The sequence below is a fragment of the Antennarius striatus genome, chromosome 18 (genome assembly GCF_040054535.1).
Source record: "Antennarius striatus isolate MH-2024 chromosome 18, ASM4005453v1, whole genome shotgun sequence".
Classification (NCBI taxonomy): domain Eukaryota; kingdom Metazoa; phylum Chordata; class Actinopteri; order Lophiiformes; family Antennariidae; genus Antennarius; species Antennarius striatus.
Window position 1 is genome coordinate 17,461,211 of NC_090793.1, and position 20,544 is coordinate 17,481,754.

Sequence of the window (20,544 nt, forward strand, 5' to 3'; positions counted from 1 at the left end):
TGTATCCATATGTGACTTAAGCTCAAAATTGCAATAACTTTTTATATTCATGTATACTTTACAGAAAATGAAAAAATTTTTTAATTGGGTTGTTAAAAAAAAATCGCAGGTGTTTCTGGAGTCTATCCCCGCTGATAACGGGCAACAGGTGGGGTATACCCTGGACATGTCGCCAGCACATAGACAGACAACCCTTATGCTCACGCTCACACCTCTGGACAATTTTACTGCAACCAATGGTTCATGTGGCCCTGCAATGTGCTGGTGTTTCATCTGGGGTTTACCCCACTTTTCACCTGTAGCCAGGTGAGGTAGGCTCCAGCAGACTCGTGACCCGAAGGGCGGATAAGCAGTTGTAGACGAGATGATTGTTTTTTTCTTCAAGAAGATGGATGGAGGGATGGATGAATGAATGACCTCACTAAGTGAATATTTCAGATTTGGAGGTGTGTGGTTTTGTGTTGTACCAACTCACAATATAAGTCATATGTAGCCACTCCATGAAGTCCCGACAATCAACAAGAAGAACATAGAGACTGGAGGGGACTCCATGTTCTGCCTGACTCTAACAGGAAGAAACCTTGAGCAGATCCAAGACTCGTAGACAGTCCTCTGGTTTGACCAGTTGGTGTGTGTGTGTGAGAGAGAGAGGAGCAGGGGCATCGATTGTGCAGGAGGCTACAGTCTTCACATGTTGGCTGAAAGTAAAGTCTTGAATTAATTTTTTTTTTCTCTTTTAGTTTTTATGTTTTAACTTAAGAAGTGAGTGCTAGAAATAGAGAGAGAGAGGACTGATTGTTGTTGATGAAAACAGGAAGTCGAGATGATTGATTCTTGGACATATCAGGGATGTTTTTATGCTCAATTGTTGCAATGAAGTCATTAACTTTCTTTAGTCTGACAGACAAGCAGAGAGTCATGTTCAAACTACTATTGTAAAATCTAGTTTTACTAACACTAATCGTCCGACATCTGTTATGAATGACTGAAATAAAACTTTTATTCTCTCTGTATAACATCTCTACATCACTGTACTGTAAACTGTTGATAGTTAGAAATGATTTTCTGAGGGTTTTTTTTTTTTTAAAACCATGAATGTTTTTTGAATATTCATCTTGACTGCTAAATGCTTCATCTTGAGGTTGTTGATACAATCCCCATATTTTCAGTTATTTTACATTAAAACAGTAATCTATTGTTTCTGTTGAGACAAATTAAAATATGGGTATTACATTTTACCTCGTGTTTTAGTATTATTTATCTCCTGCCTCTGATTTCCAGGTTTGAGAATCAGTCATAAGCAACAAACTGTAACTGATAAAACTTCCTGAGACTAAATATCTAGGTGGGATGATTTGTATATTTTGAGCTCAGTACAAAATGGATCGAACAGCTTGAGCAAATCTGCATTAGTACTGGTTCTGACATTGTGTAAAATAAAAGAAAATAACAAGCTGTTCTGCAGATGAGTCAAATTTATTTATGTACCAAGAAAACTCACATTTTCAAACAGATGTGTTATTGTGTGATGAAATATTTTAACTGTTTGCTTGGAGACATGTTCAATATATTTTACCATTATTCACAATGTTAAACTTCCAGAAACCCATAAATAACTTTTTGTGCGTTAACATGACCCAACATAAAATTTCAAGCATCACATCAAACAAAGATGAAATACCACCTTGATCTTTAAACCTTGCAATACAAAATATTTATGGCACGTTGATGAAATAAATAAAATGAATGTTTCAGTAGGATTTATTATAAATTAGAGCGTCACCATTCAAAGCTGGCAAAGTTGCTGAATGGACTCTGCTAATTTCAAGCAGTGCAGGATCCGAGTCCTCTCCCTCTGGAGCTCTTCGTGACTCACTTGGCCCAGCAGTTTGGAAGAGAAGTGGATCAGGTCCTGCATGAAGAGCCCTACTTGCCCTCTGGGCGCAGGAGGCATCTCAGTCAGAGTGCAGGAGTCAAAGGTAAAGTTGATGTTCTTCGTCCGGGGCAGGCCTGGTCCCCGCTCCTCAATCCATGTCAGAGAACTACACAGATATTAGAATTAAATGATAGAACAGCGATCAAAAGATGGAAGCATGCTAAGTGAGTCCTCTTTTTGTTTTAATAAAAAGTTGAGTTCACACTACATCAGCTGATTAAACCTCTTCTGACCTACTCACGGACCCATCAAGACCACCCAGAAGAATGTATGTTCTTCTGGGCGGTAACTAACCAGAACAATGACCGTGACAACCAGCACAGTCAAAAGGTTTAACACCACTGAGGAGCTCTCCGTCCAATCAGAATCTCATATGTAGCATTTGGATTGACAGGGCATTTTAAAATGTAGAAAGTCTTAAACCTCACATCTGCAAAATTACAGCTTCCTGTCTCCATCAACCTCCACCAACAATGTTCACTCTAAATTTATCGATCAGAAACAGATCAATTTATGGTAATTAATAGATAGTAATAGTTTCAAAATCCCTTTCCAATAATAAATCATCCACTTCCATGATGTGACTATTGACTGTGACATGAACACGAAGAATCGCCTCCATACCGCCCCCTAAAGGCGTCTGATCCCTCGTCTCAATAACATTCGTTTATTCATTCAATCATTTTCTTCCGCTGTATCTGCCGCATTCAAAAACCGACAAACACAACAGCAGTACAGAACTATCCGTGACTGTGGAATACATCAGGATCTCTCACCTGTTCTCACAGGTTCTCAGCTTTGCAGTCATCTTGCTGTAGTTGTTGTGAGAATCCTCCTCCATTGTTGCTGCAGTTGCTGAGAGTTCACCAAATAAGTCAACCAACCAGGTGAGACGAGCAAGTCCAGCAAACGCTGAGAAACCAGATCCAGGCCTCAAAGGCCCACCTTAGATAAATGAATACATGATCAATACTTTCAGAGACAGTTTAGCTGAAGAACCATGAATATACATATATTTTAAGCATCCTTTACTTTCCACTAGCTATTTATTTCCTACCATAGTTCATAGCATTTAGTTCCAGCAACACGATTGTATCAGATGGAATTAAATCATTCTATGTGCGAGTACATGGCACTAACATAAGGTGTGCTCAGCAGGACTGCATTGCTATCTTGAGGCAGCAAGAAGTGATTGGCCAACAAATGTCAAAAATGTCACTGGCCAACAAATGTCACTGTTTACTCACCAGTGAAATGAAGAGTTCCTCCACAAAGCGTCTTCCCCTCCACTTGTCTCTTCAGTTCTATGTAGCTTGGTGTGAACAGCTCAATGTGCTCCTCGTGTAGAATCACTCCTGACACACACATACACACACACAAAGTCAATTAAAATGTGAATTCAATTAAATCCTGATAACTTGAAATGTATCTGTGCGGAGGTTTCATGTTCTCCCCGTCTCTGCATGGATTCTTTCCATTTTCTCCAGCTACCTCCCACCTCCAAAAACATGCAGCTGAGGTGATTTGCTAACATTGTCCGTAGGTGTGAGTGTAAGTGGTTGTTTGTCTTTCGCGTGACCCTGCAGTAAACTACTTTTTACTCTCCGTACTGAACTGAGCATTGAAGTCCATCCATTATGACAGGTATTACCTTTTTCCTGGGCTAAATCCCAAAGCTCCACAGCAGCACTGTAGTTCAATGTCATGGGATACTCCACACAGACATGTTTTCCCGCCTGAAGAAAAGTTCTGGTAAGATGAGATGAAGAGATGTGATGAGGACAGAGCAATTTATACTGTTTTGCCTAACTTGCTATCCCTGTAAAGTACTTTTGGGTCAACTGTTGTACGTTTAAATGTGCTTATACAAATTAGATGATTTGATTGACCCAGTTGACCTCTGCCTCCTGCATTGGGTCTGAGTGTTAAAGGGGACTAGAAGGTGACCTTTGCCTACATTATACCTGTACAACCAGTGGCAGTTCAGAGCAACATGAATCCTGAGACTGGCTTCTGATCTAAACTTTTTTCTGTGATCTTGAGTTAATCCTCGGATTGATTTACACTTTCTTTACTCTTCACTGATTTTTCTGAGTGTCACTCATTACCTAATGTTGTTCTCATGTGACACATTCTCAGTGCAGATGAAAGCTACATGGATATCTTCTCCGTTCAAAGCCTCCTCTACTGACATCTGATGGACTCCAAGCTGAGGGTCTAGGCTCCTCCTGTTGACAAAAACATTTGTCAACACAATAGTTATGATAACATGAAAACATCAATGAAGATCACATCCATTTACAAATATTTTTTATATCATGGTGTGATTTAACATGATGGAACGTCCCCTAACCAGGATGTAGTGTACTTTGTACATTTCATCCCTCTAGGATTTTGCCCACACTTTTGTCCTATGACCTTAATTTATTTTTAACTATTATTCAGTCATCATAGTTTCCCATTAGTTTCATCCATTATAGAATGCTGATGCATTCCTGTATACAGTATTACTATATATATATATATTAGATACATTTCTAAAAAAATTATGGAGAAAGACAATGTAATTCCCTGATGTTCCTCATCAAAGCATTGCTTAATTGTCTTGCGGCATATTAGACATTATGATTGTGTGTGTGTGTGTGTGTGTGTGTGTGTGTGTGTGTGTGTGTGTGTGTGTGTGTGTGTGTGTGTGTGTGTGTGTGTGTGTGTGCATTTAATACGATTATTACCTGGATATGAAGCCACTGGCCCGGAGCTTCATTGCAGGACTACCAGGCAGGGGGTTTAACACGTCTCTGATCCGGACCTGGCCAGCGGTACCGACCCCGACCACCACGGCTCTAAACATGCTGCCTGACGAACAGAAGAGGTGACGATTCTGTCCTGGTCACACATACGTACCCTTCAGTGTCAGAAACTTCTGATAATGATCACTTTCCTATCGTTGACATTATTTAGGTATATTAACATAAATGATGTCTTCAAATGCATCACATAGTTCCACATATAAAGTCAACAAACTCATTACCTCAATGACGCTGTCCATAGTTTGACATCCAGTCCAAAATGTTTGATAGATGGGGTGGGACAGATTTTTAATTCTGACATTCTACCTTTAGAATGCTGCATTATAATTGGACTTTTTTTGGAGATCTAAAAATTATCCTGTCACCCAAATTGCATTATAATAAGTTAGTGTTATCCTGTATGACAACAAAGGAAATACTGTATATAGTTTAACCATGATTGCTAGACAATACAACCGTAAATGTACATTCCTGAATACTAGAACTCTAGTACCAGTCTTCCTCAACGAATTTAATCCATTTACATTTAACCCAAACAAGCTTTGGTGACCTACAAGCACACATATTTACTGTTGACTGATTAATAACTTATCTTTTCCCAATCCATGTCTTTTTTCTTCATGTGCTCTGTTCTCACCTCCGGTTCGGTTCTCGCTTCCGGGCCGGTTCTCCGGTCAGTCACGTGACCAAACAGCGCCTTATAAAGTGGAGCGAACAGTTCGCGGGTCGGAACTAACAGTGATCGGTGATAAACCCGGGGGGAAGATTTGATCCGAAACACTCTTCAGAGAGTCAGCGTCGGCCAGACGATGTCACGTGACTGTTCCGCTTCCGCTTTCTGTTTTGTTTTTGTTTTTTTAAATAAAATTTATTAAAGAAGATTCAGTACCGCTTTCTGTTCAATCTGCGACGTCATCAGTGATTAATATCATCACCGCCGGTTTGATCCGCCTCAGAATTGAAATTCCATATAATGCGTTTGTTTGTTATCACCCTTCCAAAACAAAATACTACTACTAATACTATTACTACATTATTATTTTTTTAAAAAAAAGATTATTCATATTATAGCGTATTGCCTGTCTCCCTGCTTCCTGAAATAGGTTACATCATTTGTGTGTGGTGTGTGCATCAGTGTTTTTCTCCATCTACAAGTGGGACAGATCTTTGCCTTATCTATGCAGAGCACAATGGTAACACCTTGGGTGTGGTCCCCAAACTATGGCCTGTGGGCCGGATGTGGCCCACCTCCACATTTGTCACGCCCCCCTGAACAGTAACAGAAAAACACCTTGGTTATTCATTTCATAAATAGTGTTATTTATTTCATTAAAAGTGTTATTATTTATTTCATGACTTTTTTCTGTTAAAATACTGGAAAAGGTTATTGATATTTGGTTATGTGTGGCTTTTAGGAAGAAAATAAATGTTTGCGTTTAGGCATCCCTGCGATCGTTAGCTTTTCTATTAAAAGGACCCCGGCCCCCCATCAGAGATGGGAAAAGTGATGTGGCCCTGACAAGAAAAGATTTGGAAACCCCTGTTGTAGGGGTTCGATATTTCCACACGGGGGCAATAATGAGATATAACGGATGCAAGCTGCCATTAATGAAGAAAGAAGAAGAAGAAGAGTGAGTAGAAGAAGAAGAAGAAGAAGAAGAAGAAGAAGAAGGACATTCAGTCAGAGTTTATCTGTCACATTAAAGGAGACCTAAATGCTTCTGCCGCTCTTCTGCGTGTTTTCCACCAGACTGACGCTAAAATGCGGGTCTCCAACGTCCACTTGCAGCGGCTCGCCATCTTCACCACGGCGCTGACCGGTGCGGGAGTCGGCATCATGTACCACCTCCAGCAGGGTGAGTGGGAGGCTCGTCCCCCGTGTTTCCTCCACGGACACGATCTGCTGTAATCACAACATCTGAAACAGTGTGTTTCACCTGCACTCCGGTTTAACCATTCTGTCTTTTGAATTATTAGAAACATTTGCTAAGTCAGACTACCATAAACTGGCTCTTCAGAAGTTGGAATCATGTCCGGTTGCCATGGAAACTCTGGGGTCCCCACCTTTAAAAGTCCACAACATCCATCTGAGTGACCGAGCGAACCGGGTCGATCAGCACACGGCACAGGTACTGGAACCAGTGTGGTCTCAGTTCTGGTGTTTGCTATATAAATGTTCTAATGACCCGTCCTTTATGTTTGTCTGTTTTTCTAGATGGTCTGACTGTTGTGTTTGTCTGCCCTTCTGTCTCATTACTTCTGTCTGACTGGCTGTCTGTCAGACTTTGGGACATTCTGTCTGTCTTTGTTTTATTCTTCTTCTGCCTGATTGACTCTTTGTCCTCTGACAGATAAAGATCCCTTTGACGGGGTCCAGAACTGGAGGTTACCTGTATACGTTTTCAGTGAGAGACCCAGACTGCGGCAGGTGAGATCAAACAGTCACGTTACGTTGACATGGAGATACGTCATGTAAATGACTTTGTCAGTCCAAATACGTACAGTGACATAATAACGGACATATCGATGTCATGTTGTACAGAAACACTATTTGAAACCAGCACAAACGGCACACTCACAGAAGAATGTTTTTAGGGGTGTTATTTACTGGAGCAGCATATGATCCAGGGACAGAAACGGAATGAATGAAACTCATACTGAAGGCTGGCTCCATGATTGGCCACAATAGAAATTGGAAGCAATGGCAGAAAAAAACATTGTCCATTATGGACTACCCTCTCCATCACAAACTTGCATTTGGAAAATTTTGCTGCTCTGCATGCGGGTGAAACAAGCCATCCTTAAGCTGTGAAAACCCATCCGTGCTGTGTTTCCATGTCCGTGGAACATTGGTTCAAAACAGAAGGTGTACATCCTTATCCAGTCTGTGCTGAATATGACTTAGCGATACCAGTTTGTCATCATCCCAGTGCTTGTTTTCACTTCTCCCACTCTGTGCTGACCTCACTTTCACAGGTGGACCCTGAAAGCCGCAGTTCTAAATATTCGGACAGGAGAGACTATTGATCTGTTGAAACGTCCCCGATCGGCAGAACAATGAAGGCTGAGACCCATTAAAACCCTGATGGTGGACATCTGGTTAGCTGCTTTGTCTCAGGACTTTGAAATGGTTTTACTTTTTTTATTAGAATTATTCAAATACACCCATTAGTTGTAAGGATATAGTCTGTTCATTTTTAATTCTCAAGCTAATGCCTAAAAAACAACAACTTGGGACTCAAGAGGTTTTGAACTTGAGACACGAGCCCTCTCGTGACAATGCATACCAAACACAAGGACTTATGAACACATTTCCTTGACCTAACAAGGAATTTCTACACCCCATTGTTGTTTTAAAATAAAGGAACGTACCACCACGAGGTAAAGTGTTTTTTATTTAATGATCTGACAAGCACTCCAGACGAGTCACATTAACTTTTTGCCATACTTTTCTGTTTCTTCATGATACTTATGAACAAGTGTCACAGGGACTCCCTGATCAGAGACTGGAACTAGCCCAGCAGAACTGTTTGTCTCTGAAATACCATGGCCGGTTCGGTCTCTCCCTCCTGATGACGTCAGGTCTTCTAAAGCCACAGTGGATTCTACTGTTTCTTCTTCACCACATGACCACAGTCGTACTTCCCTCGGACTACCTTCAGTTTTACGCCGGGGAGATCCTGGGTCCTCCCACCCTCCACTAGCACCACACTATGTTCCTGCAGGTTGTGTCCCTCCCCAGGGATGAACACCACCACCTCTTTCCCGTTAGAGAGACGCACTCGAGCACACTTCCTGTTTGCAGAGTTGGGCTTCTTTGGTTTTCGGATCATTGTCTTCAGGACCACCCCCTTCATCTGGGGATTGCCAAACGTAGGGCCGAGAATTTTAACAGGTGGTTTGGGCTTCCCCTGACGGTGCATCTGGTTGAGGGTGGTCATCGTCCTGGAGAGAATTGGAACTGTCCTGACAAAGGCCAAAGGGGAAACTGCAAAAAGGGAGCAGTCATTAACATGACATTTTGCTCAAGCCAGTCTCATTTAAATTTTTTGACACATCTATTTCTAGCACTGAAGGCTCTTAATCTTTCATTATATACTTAATTATTCCACTGCAAAACAACACCAAAAACATAATTTGACTCAAACATGCTCAAACATATGTGTTCTCAATGGTCTAAAAGCCTTTTATATTCATTCGATATCTGATCCATTAACATACACACTAAAATTATTTGATTTTCCTGTTGCAAAATGTTGCAACACTTTGCAAAATGTAATGTAAAATATAAATGTAATGTATACTTTATTAATCATCACAGGAAAATTGTGTTGAAACAGGATCATTTTCAATGGCAACAAAAAAAAACTTTTCAATGGATTAAGATGATTTACAGAATTTATCAATTTGTATTAAGATTTGAGAAAATCAACTGATGAGCAGAAACTTGCCATCTGTGATATATTTCTCTTTTCTGGGATTAATAGTGGGCAATTAAACATTAACCTTGAAAAGAGAGAACCTTTCCTCAAACGTTTTGTCATGTGTTTGGTAGTCAGTCTCGTCAGGCAAATAGAATTATAAAACTAAATAATTCAAACAGAAGCGATTTGAATTTAAGTAGATAATGTTCAATGTGGTTTCTCCTCTGGTTCAAAAAAATTTCAATTTGCAAAAATTTCCCCCCCTTTTTTTAATCTAGAAGCCAAAAAGTTGTAGCCTGACATATGTGTGAACTAGTCTCAGATCACCACACAAGTCACTCATACAGTTATGTTGATGCTGAAACAGTACCTTGAAACAGATTTATCATCACTGATCTCACACTCCACGACAATGCCATATCTGAAACAGAGCAGAAATTAGTGAGTCCTTCTGCAGGGAACAACAGAATAAAGTTAAGATTTATTATTTCTCAATTGACAATTTAGGATTTAAACAGGAAATCTTGTAGAATGAGCAAGCACTTCAATTAAACAATTTATTAAAATGTATTAAAATCAATTTAAAATGCGCTAAAAAGATGGTTATATAGAATTACTCTTTAGGAGCATTTTTGGACTTTTGACTCTTTAGTATAACTACTTTTTATTTTATTTTCTGCACTGTGAACTGAATATTTTACTCACACGTGAATAATCTTCTCTACATTCTACTCTCTTCACTGCTTTGGCATCTGTTTTCCCTGTTTGAGGGTGTAGGTGTCATGTGTCAATATTTTGTTGTTATTAGTTAAGTTTTGTTATGATTTTTTGTGCATTTGTTAAAAATCAAAGTCAATCAAAATGTATCTGACAAAATAAAGATTTAAAAAAACAGGTTAGTTTTTTTAAGTAATATTTTGATATTCGTATCTAAGTGCTGTAGCTTAGAGTAAATTAGCTGTTTTTTTTCAAACATGTTATTACAACACATTCATCTCATTTGCAACAACATCAGAAGAAGAAAAAAAGAATGACGGGTAAAAGCCATCTTGGCTTGTGTCATCCCCATCCCCAAAATTCAAATTAAACACTTCTCTCATCACAGTATGTTTTCATCCAATTCATGAATTGAATTTTGACAGTCGTTGTGGCACTTCGTCCATTCAGTCCCAACAGACGTACTGTATGTGTCTGCACACGTCTCCATCAGTTCATCAACTCCAGATATTAGTCAAGGACAAACGTTCATGATATAACATATTTTCACATCCCTAATCAACGACAATTAATCTGATCTACCGTCAGATGTGAGGTCTTAGTAGTTAACACGTATAATTAACAAATTAAATCATAAAATGTGCATCACCTCACTGCCGCTGTCTCCGTCCTTATCTCTGCTCGTGGGGTCAAAACGTCCCTAAAGCCGTGAGTGTGAAACCTTAACCGGAAACGTATTACCTCATGCTAGCTGACTTCATTTAGCTAAAACCACTAACCCCATACAATCTTTACAGGCCGTCAAAGAACAAAATTTGGTTTATAATCCGTCAGCAACAGGTTTTTTTAAAACCTAAATTCAGGTGAAAACGTAGACCCGGACGAAACCTGCAAAAAGGCGTTAACACCGGAAGAACTTCTTTCTCAATAGAAGTACTTCCTCGTCGACTTTTACCAAAATAAGATACAGTATGCATAAGTATGTCCTCAACGGGCTCTATCAAAATAAGATAATGTATTTACTGTAATGAAATGTCAAAACCTGAACATTATTATTTCTGTTGTTATTATTGTTATTATTATTATTATTAGTAGTAGTAGTAGTAGTAGTAGTAGTAGTGGTAGGAGTAGTAGAAATAAACTTTTTATTTGTATTATCAAGAAAGTGGAAGTGGCATTAAGGGAGGCAGAGTCTCTCTGAAGTGAAGATGGGAGTGTATTCATTGCCCAATGAAAGACTTCAATCAAAATCTTTTGTAAAACTATTCAATTATTCACAACTGTGCCTATAATAAGGATTATCTCATGCCAGTGTCAGACAGAATGACAGCATGATTTGACCTTCTTCCAACTGCCTGTTGAATTACTTTACATTATGCAAATAAAGGCAAGAAAACGCATTACTACTGGAAACTGAGTTCACTGACTAACATTTTATTGACTTTACATGATATAGAAACCACTTCAAGTTGATGAAAAAGGCCCCTGCAAGCTATTAAAAGAATACATAAATAATAAATAGAAAATGACTCTTTTTGACTTCAACTCAATATGTTCAGATTGTATGTAGTTTTGTTTTAGATAGACTAATCCATATTGAGAGACGTTTCCAGTTGGCTGAACTCTAAACCTGAACTTTTATTTATCAGGTAGGTATTCCGTTTTCAACCAGTATCTCATCTGCTCCATAGATTGTTAGAGGATCCATGCCAAAGAAATAGACAATGTTCTTTATTCCTTTAAAACAACAAAACAAATAGCTCATCAAAAGATATATATTCAAATAATAATTAATAATTCAATGGAAAAAAATTACTTGAACCCATACTATCATTTTGTAAGACGACATAAACCCATCAATCAGAAAGATTCCATTTTAAAAAATGTGTACGTATGTAACCTCAGTGAGCAGAGGAACAAAACGTGGAGACAGTAAAACGTGAGGAAACAGAATGTGTGCAAACTGCAGCGACCTGACCCAATGTCATGAATCAGTTTGGTAACACACTGGACAGTAAATTCTGTGTGTGCTTTACTGCCAGCATTAATGATCTTTGCATTTCGTGTGAAATCTCTCCATCAAGGCCCTCAGTATATTCCCTGGGATCTGCTGGTGCTGGTCTATCAGGAACTGGACTGCCTGCTGCACCTGTAGAGAAAAGAACATAGATATCAGCAGGGAGCTACAGTATGTTTCCCTTCTTTGGGATTGAGATGGTAGACTGACAGATGAGCCAAACTTCGAAAATGTCATAGTAAAAAAAAGTCCTCCTCCCATTCCGTATGAAAGTGTTAAGTTTTTGTTTTCTCACTAGGTGCTGCTCCCTCACTCATTTTTATACTTCTTCTTAAATTTAAGACAAAAAACTGAGGGCTTAAAATTGAAGAGAGTTTCAGCCAGTTTAGCCTCTGTCTGAAATCACGGAAGATCTCCAACGGAATGAACTCCTCAAAAAATCCAAGAGGAGGAGAAAAAGAGAAAGAGCTGAGGAAGAGTGATTTACCTTCTCTGCCAGCTCAGCAGCATTTACATTGGGATCATATGGGATGGGATCGCCAAGGAAGGTCCGAAACTTTACAGGAAATCCACCATAAATCGGAACTATGGGAAGACGAAATCTCTCGTACAACCAGCGGAAAAATCCTGGACAGACACACAGAGACGGAGAATATGACATGAAGACGGTGGATGTGAACAACAGGTAGCCATTAATTATTAGGTCAACACCCCTTTAACTAGCAGGTTATCCTGGATTATTTGTTCTTTTACACTTACTGAGCGTTCCTAGAGATCTGAAGCCTTCCCGCACATTTTGAGTAAACATTGGAATCACTGGCTGGAAAAAAAAAAAGAGAGAGAACCAGGGGAAAATATGAGAGTTGAGGGCTTTCTGCACAATTCCAACATGCAAGAAATATTTCTTAGACAATCCTGTAGGTACACAGAAACAACCAAAATATGTTGTAAGAAATATTGCAGTTGTCAAGGAAGATTAAGGGAAAGGGAAATGTTAAGGGAACTATTGCGACTATAGAGTTGAATGACAACATACCACTTGTGAGTCTATGGCAACCTGGGCAAAGCCTTTTCGTTTGCCCCAGAGAAGTGGGTAGGTCTCGTCACTGAAAAGAGCTTCCCGTAGCCCTCCGGGAGAAATTCCCAACAGATGCCCACTCCTCAGAGCCCGCACACATTCCTCCTGTGGGCCGTGGATCACACTGAAGACCTCACACAGTAATTTGAAACCTGTCAGTGAACACATCGTTGTCTTCAACATTTACGCCAAGATGATGATGGAAGAGATTTGTAACAACTGGACTTTATTTAACACAGGGATCTACCAAGACCTGGACAACTGAAGACAACATTTTATCGACAGGAAACATGTCACAAACTAGTTACTTTACATACAAACAGGACAGGACAGTGAGGCCCAAACCAAAATCTCTGTCACCACCCCTCCATGTGGGGCACTTCCGTGTAGGGTAGTGTCCCTTTTCCTTAACTAGCCCTCAAGACGGCCCTCCAAATGAAAGATGAAGCCTTCTCGCATGTTTTAACAAATGGTGATGCAAAACTGTTAAAAATTCATAACAATATGATTGACATAAATTCAAATTAATTTTGGTCAGATTTGTCACCACTCTATAATGGTAGCAGCAACGGCCATATAGAGTAGAATAATATTATAATACAAGTGTTTGAGGGGAATCTGAGCAAAAAAGCATCTAATCTGATTCATAGCAGAAAAGAAATATGCTACCAAACTGTTGATAATTATCTTAACCACGACTTATCAACTGATCACACGGCATGTGGCGAAGTAGAACAATTGGACCACTGCTAAGTGGTCCAATTGTTCTACTTCGCCCTCATAAAACACTACTTATGCATGTGATCCAGAAGTATTTATGAAATTTATACTGCATAAGTAGTCACTTATGCAAACAACTTCAAATACACAAAAACTGACATTTTTTTTACACTTCAGTTTGGAAGTAATGAGTCTAGAATTGACACAGTTTTACTTTCTGAAATAACCAACAAGAAAAAAATCACTCAAATTTTCCATGATATTCTAATTTTTTAAATTTATGCTAGTGTGAATACCTGGTATCTTGAAGAGGAAGTGATCTGCTACAGAATGGCATGTCCGTCCCTTCTGGATGATAACGGTGGCCAGAAAGTAATAGTAGTCGATGGGAATGGCTCCATGATAATACACAATCAGTGCTGGGCCTTTATCGGGGATCTTCTCCATTCCGTGGATCTCATAGCCTGGGACACAGATCAAACGGCATCAAGCAAACACAGCAAGGCAACCGTAATCGTCTCATCTTCAGCTGCTTCACCGCACAATCCAGAGCGAACCCACGCAGACATATGGAGATAAAGCCAACTTCACACAGAAATGTCCCACAAAAAGGAGACCAGTGTACAAACTGAAAGCAATCTGGCAACCAGATATTCATGAGGGGCCAAACAAACACCAAGACCTTTTGCTAAACCATTCGTCATCAGCTCAGCCCATACAAGCATGTTAATAAATTTTGTTTCAACATCTTTGCTACCATTGCTGTCTTGCTTCTTCAGCCTCTTAAAACATGATAATTACGTCTCCCTTCTGTCACCATCTGAATGTTTGACACCACTTTAGCTGTCAAACAAAGTCTCAGTATTGGATGAATAAGACATTCTCTCGCCAGCCCCTTTCTCAAGACTTTAATAGCTCCTTGTCACCTTAGCAACCGTCTGGCGACCATCACTCAGAAAATGCCGCTCCTCCTTACTGTTTCACTGTGTTTGCGTGATGTAATAGGAAGATACTTCACAAATATTATTTAAATAATCATTGTAATTTCCTTTCCTTACGTTGTAAAAACTGTGGAAAAGCAGTTTTTATCTCCTTGCCTCAGTCAGTTCAGCAGACTCTAGTCTCCAAATTTGGCTAGTCTCCCTGCAGGGCACATAATATGGATTTTATTTGCAATTTACACTTTCTTAAAAGTAATCCAAAGCATCAATCGATGCATTTGTCACTCTGTACTATCAGCTTACGTTAACTCTATAAAGATCATCCAGTTGATCCAAAACACTGTGGTTCCTGAAACATTTTTTGCAGCTGAACTATTATTGATTTTGAACCAATGATGGGGGTTTAGGAGCCCCTGAAACTGAGAGCATTTTCAGTAATATATAACCGATGTAGTGAAATTAATGATAAGAAAATCAAAACACATATGCTTACAATAAACAAGCAGATTTTGAAAATTTAGCTTACTATTTTGAAAATATATTCAGTCAGTCTTTTTTTCCAATGCTTTACTTGTTCTCTTTAGAATTTTTCTGAGAAAATGACGTCTGTCTTAAGGCCAGTGATTGTTTTCTAGCTATATGGTATATATTTACAGTTCACAAGGGGTTCTTCTAGTTTAACAACTTTCTCTTCTTTGCAGCAAGTTGCCAACTTCTGTACTGCTTTTCTGGTGTGCTTACTAGGAATGTGTGAAGTGAAATGTTACGAGCATTCTCATTGGTCGAAGTCATTTCTTATTCATCCAATCTCCAGTCTGTTAACAAAAGTTATTTTATTTTCTGTTGACGCAAAATACGTCGCAAAATTAAGTTGACAAGATACTTTTCGATGACGAACAAAATAAGATACATGACGCCCCTAAAATTTTCTCCAATGTAATTAGAGAATTCACAGCAGTGATCAATTTGAATTAAAATTGGTGGAAATCCACTGATCCCTGGAAATCGCCATCTGTGTAAATATATTTTACCTCGTCATCCGACAAGATTGTAGCACACCCACCCCAGGATCTCAAAGAGCCTTCAGCTATCAGGACGCCTCATCTCTGGAACAAGCTCCCAGCTCAAGTTCACAGGGCAAACATCCTCTCAAAGGTGTTAAGATCCTGCTAGCAACGTGCTATACAGTAGAGACATGGTCATGCACCTGGGATTGTGAGAAAATTCCTCCCATCCTTCCCAGCCACTGATAGAGGATTGGGTGTTCTGACACATTATCATGGATCACCATTTCTTTTCTGGGCTGCACCTAATTTGGCGTTAATAGATTGCACCTACTTAAACGTACCAATGGACTCAAGTCACATTTTCTACATCCATGGACTTTGTTGTCATGATGTTATGCTGTTTACTTGTAACATTTACTGCAATTTTACTCTGGTTAGAGAGATCCCTCGTCTGTGGTTCTCCCAGAGCTTCTTCTGTTTTACCCAATATAGATAATACAAATAAAATCTGATTGATTTAACTATTCTTACCGGATACTGCCTTTTAAGCGGTACAACAAAGCCTGTAGTAGTTGTTTACCATGCCATATGGCTCCATGTCCATCCCACAGAGTTGCCAGGGTCTTTCTTGCTCCATCCCACAGGTTGTTGTAGTAAGCTTCCCTCAGCTGATTTTTCCTCTATTTTCAGGAAAGGAAAAGGACAGGTATATTTGGAAGTGAATGAAGGCTGGACCAGACAACAGGTTTTTAAAAATGAGAAAGTTAGGTCAACAGTTTTGTCGTGTCAACTGCGTCATGCAGGAAGACAAATATCCTAACATTGGTCTAAGCCCAACTCTTATCTACAAGAATAAAATTGAAGTTATGGAGTAGCCTGGTCAAAGTCTGGACCTGACCCTCTTAAAGAAGTTGTAGTAATACCTAAAGACAAACACTTCAATGTGGCTGCACTGATGTAGTTCTGTAGAAAACAGTAGGCGAATATTCACCACCTTAATGTCAGTTTTATATTCGTGGATCAGATAAGGGAGGGGAGTGAATTTCTTTTAATACTGATCTTTTGGGTGTCAGAAAATTCTTTGGCTTTATTAAATTGAATATTATTGTATTTTGTGATGACTGCAGTTGTCTGGTTCAGATATGATTTTTTAAGTTTGATTTATATTTTATGTTTTATTTTTTGTATATTTTTTTAATTCCCTGATGGAGGAACTCTTGTAAACATTTGACCCATTCCTGAGGAACAAGTCTGGGTTACGTACATTATCTTGCTCAAGAGTACTGTAATATACTGCTCTGCTTGCTTTAGGAGCAATCAAATACAAATAATTTCAGTGACTCCAGCGCCGGACAGAAGGACTTTGTCTCTCAGTGCGTGGTGTATTTGAATAATAAGCTCTCAGTAAACAGTATCCAAACTTGTGACTCATTCGGCTAATAAAAAACTTTACAACACATTTGTGAGTGCTCTGGTTCACTGATTGTGAGAATACCAACTGCATACCTTATAGACATGAAGAAAGAGGATAGAGAGGTAAAGGAGGATGACGATAAGGAAGGGCAAGATGAAGACAATGACCAGAGGGGTGAAGACCCACAGTAGGTACTCCAGAACACTCAGATAGTCCTCCATCTGACCACGACCGATCCATTCCTCAAAGTTAGGAAACACACACACCTGTGGATGAAGACAGGCAGGTCAAAGACAAGATCCACCATTCTTCTTCTTCTAAATGGATTGTCAGGTAAATCAGGTCAAGTCAAGATGTCTTTTTAATGTGTCATTTGTATTTACTAGGAACTCCTTTAATCCAAATTTGATTATTGCTTTCATTTACACTTCAGGTAATTGTGCTGTCAGGCCCATAAACGCGTCCAACGGCTGTGAACACACCTCACTGGTTTTAAAATTCCTTCACTGGCTGCCAGTACATTTTATAACAGATGTTAAACTTTCAAGGTTGCTTGAGCCTAAGTTCCTGATGCTTGAATTTAACTGCTGGAATACAACTTAATTGAATTTCCTAAAATCTAGCGCTTAAAATACAGATACACTTCTGGCTCAGGGGAAGAAATTTTGAATTTGTGGGAAAAAAGAACAAAAAGACTGCTGAGGTGAAAAGACAGCAAAAAAAGACAGCAATGGGCTAATTTTATCAGAATCAACCCATGGCTCAAAGTTGACATCAATGAAATGAGCTGGCAGATTTGAAAAATAGATGTTCCTGTTGCTTTCACCGTCTTACTGACACAAAATGTCAACCTTGAAAGAAAAGCATAAAGAATTTTCATCAAGGCGTGTTACACCTAATGCTAGTGAAGTAGTCCAGTTAATGTGTAAGTTTTAAAAAAAAGCCCTTAAGGTGGAAGTGAGCTAGAAACAAAGTAAGAATAAGACAAAGTAAGACCTGTTATAGCTCACTAATAGTACTGTATGTAAACAGTCTGTACTTATGGAGCTTCTTAACAGTCTGAAACACTCAAATCACCAAACAACAAAAACCAGCATTCACATTTCCAATCCATACCTAAAGTTAAAACAGCTGAATACAGTACAAAGATATTTAACATTTGAACGGAACTTACATTTTATTATTTTACACATTTTGAATTTGATGTCTGTAAAAATATGCAAGGTCATATTTCTTTTAAATCATAGTCGACGTTTCTAAAGAGACAAAACTAACTGTTGCCTTTTCCCAGTGAATTCTGACCCATTCTTGTTTGATATACTGTAGAACTTCAGCTGATGAACAGTTCAAAGTCTCTGTCATCAACTTTGGTGTTTCATAACACCCCACAGAGTTTATGTGGAGGAAAGGTTAGATCCACAGATCAGTCTGGTATCTAGACTTTCTTTTGACCTTAAGCTGCTGTAAGAATGGGCAGAATGAGACTTCTTTTGTCTGGCGTCTGCTTTGGGTGTGATTTGACAACATTACTGGACAGGACTCATACCAGGAAGGAGACAACGTCCTTGGCTTCAAGTACACAGGACCCATTCCCAGAGTCTGACATCCTGCTCCACCATCAGCCACCGAGCCCGTCAGACCAGGAGAGGACGTCACACAGCTTCAGGGAATTGGCTCACGCTGCCTGACGACATCTGCTGCCACATGTAGCTGACATGAAAAAAAAGGAGGAGAACACTGCTGACTTAGCGCAAAAACAAGGAACTTTGTTCAAACATAACATTTGGGGGGGGGGAGGCTTATCTATGGTACAACTGTTAAGGAAACACAGGTACTTTTGATAGTTTTCAATAGTTCTTTGTGTCTTTAAACAATTCTGAGGAAGAAATGCAAATTGGGGAGTGTGATGTGAACTGAGGATAGCTGACCACAGAAGAAGTTACAAACCACAAGCAAAGCAGCATATATATGTATGTATATCACTATTGTAAGCCCATCTGGAAACACTTCCATTACCTCTGATGTGATGCATTACTGCCAAATAATTATCACATTTATACATCAGTTTTAGTATCTATACCATAAGTAATTTTCAAAAAGACCAAAAACACAATAGATCTGGGCTTTCTGTGCAAAAAAACAACAACTCCTGTTTTGAATTACTTGGACAGCACACATAACCAGAAATTGATGCATGTTCATACCTGAATTCTGGTATAAAGCATTGATAATAAAAACCATGGGTACGATAAATACAATAAAAGCACTTTTTTTAAGTCATCCTCTCCTTGTCAAGTCTTGACTATATGTAATGAACGCAAATATAAATCACAGAATGCCCAATGCAGCATCAGACTCAGTCGCATGAAAATCTGTTTTGGTGATTTTGTTCCAGCAGGCCTGACAGAAACTATAGAGGGAAACACTGTTTGAGGAATCTCTAACTGGAGATGCTATTTATTTTCTTTCCGCATGTCGAAAATAAAACAACAAAATCAGAAATACAGTATGTGATATTATCTGTCGTGGTGTAAGAAACCAACATAAGCTTGTTTTCAACCTCAATCAGTTGTTCCAATTTGACATGGTTTAATGAATATCAAATCTATATTAACATCATTTTTATGAATTAAACATTAGTTTTACAGATATAAATAAATCAAAATCTAAAGAAAAAAGCTACGGCTCAGCTAAACTAAACTGCATGTGACAGTCTTATAATATAGCTGGAAACATCAGAAGGATACTCCTAATTCAAGCCTTTCCAGTCAGAAGGGCCATTTCCATTCTCTTTCTGGGGAATCTATCCTGCAGTGACGTCTTTTCATTTGGTTTTAGTGATGATCGATGAAGTGATTGGTGGTCAGTCCGACTGGAGACTAGAGCTGATTTCGTCCAGTTTACCATTCAGTGTTAGTACAGCTAACTCACAGGACCGGTACATTGAGTCTGCGGTACAACGCGACACCCGGTCAATGAGCCGACGTGTCTTCACCTTCAAATACTCACAGTCAGATGTTAGATCCTCTCCGACAGTCCGGGGAATGGACCTGCTGATCGATTGGAGTTGATCATAGCCGCCTCTGTGTTCATATATCTAATCACAGCTGACGCCTGGCTAAGAGAGAAGAGGCGACGCTAACACTGACAGCTGTGGTCGACGACAGGAACGGCGATTAAACGGCGAGCTAAAAGGTGTTTTTGAAGCGGAAGCTCGTACCTTTGACCGGAAGTCAAGAGGAGCAGCTGTGAAACATTATCCGCTATGAGCGGAGCAATTATCAACCGCACAGAGTTTATGTTACTCCAGCACAACCTATGGATTTACAAGGGTTGCTGTTCTTCACGCCGGATGGCTTTCACTGTCACACAGCCAGGTGTTGGTGTCCCCGGAAACAAACGTACAGACAGTTCCGCCCAGCGACTTCTGAATGAAGCGCAGTAGCTGATAAGAAATAACGTGACTTTTCTTTTTTTTCC

General features: G+C 39.4%; 4 protein-coding genes and 1 long non-coding RNA gene across 11 annotated transcripts; 2 read left to right on the top strand and 3 right to left on the bottom strand.

The window, feature by feature from the left end:
- Positions 1–1,745: 1,745 nt before the first annotated feature.
- blvra (biliverdin reductase A) lies at positions 1,746–5,591 on the bottom strand. 7 transcript variants are annotated; one of them, XM_068341446.1, is made up of 7 exons: positions 4,968–5,591; positions 4,669–4,788; positions 4,045–4,164; positions 3,588–3,685; positions 3,184–3,291; positions 2,713–2,881; positions 1,746–2,042 (listed from the first exon to the last, which is right to left on the bottom strand). In XM_068341446.1, exons 1-7 carry the CDS (start codon positions 5,066–5,068, stop codon positions 1,787–1,789), a joined length of 972 nt encoding a protein of 323 aa, XP_068197547.1. In that variant the 5' UTR covers positions 5,069–5,591; the 3' UTR covers positions 1,746–1,786. The 7 variants fall into 7 exon arrangements, with proteins under 7 accessions (XP_068197547.1, XP_068197553.1, XP_068197552.1 ...); XM_068341452.1 differs by having other exon boundaries at positions 5,384–5,587; XM_068341451.1 differs by having other exon boundaries at positions 4,669–4,792; positions 5,384–5,587.
- Positions 5,592–6,377: 786 nt separating this feature from the next.
- coa1 (cytochrome C oxidase assembly factor 1) lies at positions 6,378–8,092 on the top strand. Its single transcript, XM_068340664.1, has 4 exons — positions 6,378–6,602; positions 6,724–6,875; positions 7,098–7,174; positions 7,723–8,092. The coding sequence occupies exons 1-4, from the start codon at positions 6,509–6,511 to the stop codon at positions 7,805–7,807; spliced, it is 408 nt and encodes a 135-aa protein (XP_068196765.1). The 5' UTR covers positions 6,378–6,508; the 3' UTR covers positions 7,808–8,092.
- A 49-nt stretch (positions 8,093–8,141) lies between these two features.
- Positions 8,142–10,801, bottom strand: mrps12 (mitochondrial ribosomal protein S12). Its single transcript, XM_068340663.1, has 3 exons — positions 10,537–10,801; positions 9,541–9,591; positions 8,142–8,734 (listed from the first exon to the last, which is right to left on the bottom strand). Exons 2-3 carry the CDS (start codon positions 9,587–9,589, stop codon positions 8,352–8,354), a joined length of 432 nt encoding a protein of 143 aa, XP_068196764.1. The 5' UTR covers positions 9,590–9,591; positions 10,537–10,801; the 3' UTR covers positions 8,142–8,351.
- Positions 10,802–11,349: 548 nt separating this feature from the next.
- tmem68 (transmembrane protein 68) lies at positions 11,350–20,419 on the bottom strand. The gene is made up of 9 exons (XM_068340897.1): positions 20,074–20,419; positions 18,611–18,774; positions 17,157–17,330; positions 16,231–16,330; positions 13,999–14,166; positions 12,941–13,134; positions 12,664–12,724; positions 12,392–12,531; positions 11,350–12,036 (listed from the first exon to the last, which is right to left on the bottom strand). Exons 2-9 carry the CDS (start codon positions 18,668–18,670, stop codon positions 11,932–11,934), a joined length of 1,002 nt encoding a protein of 333 aa, XP_068196998.1. The 5' UTR covers positions 18,671–18,774; positions 20,074–20,419; the 3' UTR covers positions 11,350–11,931.
- On the top strand, positions 17,267–19,345 carry LOC137612395 (uncharacterized). The gene is made up of 2 exons (XR_011038840.1): positions 17,267–17,397; positions 18,602–19,345. It is a non-coding gene; the product is annotated as an uncharacterized lncRNA (long non-coding RNA).
- Positions 20,420–20,544: the final 125 nt, after the last annotated feature.

Bases quoted from the DNA above. Each gene is read 5' to 3' on its own strand.
- mrps12 (XM_068340663.1), bottom strand. From the start codon at position 9,589: ATGGCATTGTCGTGGAGTGTGAGATCAGTGATGATAAATCTGTTTCAA. The intron at 8,735-9,540 runs GTACTGTTTCAG...CCCTTTTTGCAG, and splicing joins GATGATAAATCTGTTTCAAG to TTTCCCCTTTGGCCTTTGTC.
- blvra (XM_068341446.1), bottom strand. From the start codon at position 5,068: ATGCAGCATTCTAAAGGTAGAATGTCAGAATTAAAAATCTGTCCCACC. The intron at 4,165-4,668 runs GTAATAATCGTA...TTTTGTCAACAG, and splicing joins GCCAGTGGCTTCATATCCAG to GAGGAGCCTAGACCCTCAGC. The intron at 2,882-3,183 runs GTGAGTAAACAG...CATTTATCTAAG, and splicing joins AGGAACTCTTCATTTCACTG to GTGGGCCTTTGAGGCCTGGA.
- tmem68 (XM_068340897.1), bottom strand. From the start codon at position 18,670: ATGTCAGACTCTGGGAATGGGTCCTGTGTACTTGAAGCCAAGGACGTT. The intron at 16,331-17,156 runs GTATGCAGTTGG...TCCTGAAAATAG, and splicing joins TCTTTCTTCATGTCTATAAG to AGGAAAAATCAGCTGAGGGA. The intron at 13,135-13,998 runs GTATTCACACTA...GTTCACTGACAG, and splicing joins CTTCCTCTTCAAGATACCAG to GTTTCAAATTACTGTGTGAG.
- coa1 (XM_068340664.1), top strand. From the start codon at position 6,509: ATGCGGGTCTCCAACGTCCACTTGCAGCGGCTCGCCATCTTCACCACG. The intron at 6,603-6,723 runs GTGAGTGGGAGG...TTGAATTATTAG, and splicing joins CATGTACCACCTCCAGCAGG to AAACATTTGCTAAGTCAGAC. The intron at 6,876-7,097 runs GTACTGGAACCA...GTCCTCTGACAG, and splicing joins TCGATCAGCACACGGCACAG to ATAAAGATCCCTTTGACGGG.